The 305-nt window shown below is 63.9% G+C and overlaps 1 protein-coding gene across 1 annotated transcript in view; it reads left to right on the top strand.

Annotated features, from left to right (window-relative positions):
• Positions 1-305, top strand: part of LOC103778149 (tubby-related protein 4-like) — a gene marked incomplete at its 5' end in the record, with an annotated part of 4,338 nt that overhangs the window by 418 nt on the left and 3,615 nt on the right. Inside the window, one exon of the mRNA XM_008945720.1 lies at positions 10-300. Coding sequence (XP_008943968.1) covers positions 10-300 — 291 coding nt within the window. The remainder of the gene's footprint in view (positions 1-9; positions 301-305) is intronic.

Genomic DNA, 305 nt, shown 5'->3' on the forward strand with positions numbered 1-305 from the left:
CTGCGCCAGCGCCACCCTGAACCGGCTCACGGTGCCCCGATACTCCATCCCGAGTGGGGACCCGCCACCCTACCCCGACATTGCCAACCAGCTGTCCCAGGGCAGGAGTGTTGCGCAGAGACTGGACAGCAGTATCATTCACGCGACTCTTCGAAGGAACAGCAGGGAGGCGGCCCTGAAAATGGCTCAGCTGATGGATGGTCAGAGGGCCACCTTGCAGCTTCCCCCGAAAGCCAAGAGCAGCGTCGTGGCGGCACAGTACCAGCAGAGAGTACCCACCGCCTTGTACACCCGCAGCCACGGCC

The sequence above is a fragment of the Merops nubicus genome, unplaced genomic scaffold (genome assembly GCF_000691845.1).
Source record: "Merops nubicus isolate BGI_N331 unplaced genomic scaffold, ASM69184v1 scaffold27798, whole genome shotgun sequence".
NCBI classification, from domain to species: domain Eukaryota; kingdom Metazoa; phylum Chordata; class Aves; order Coraciiformes; family Meropidae; genus Merops; species Merops nubicus.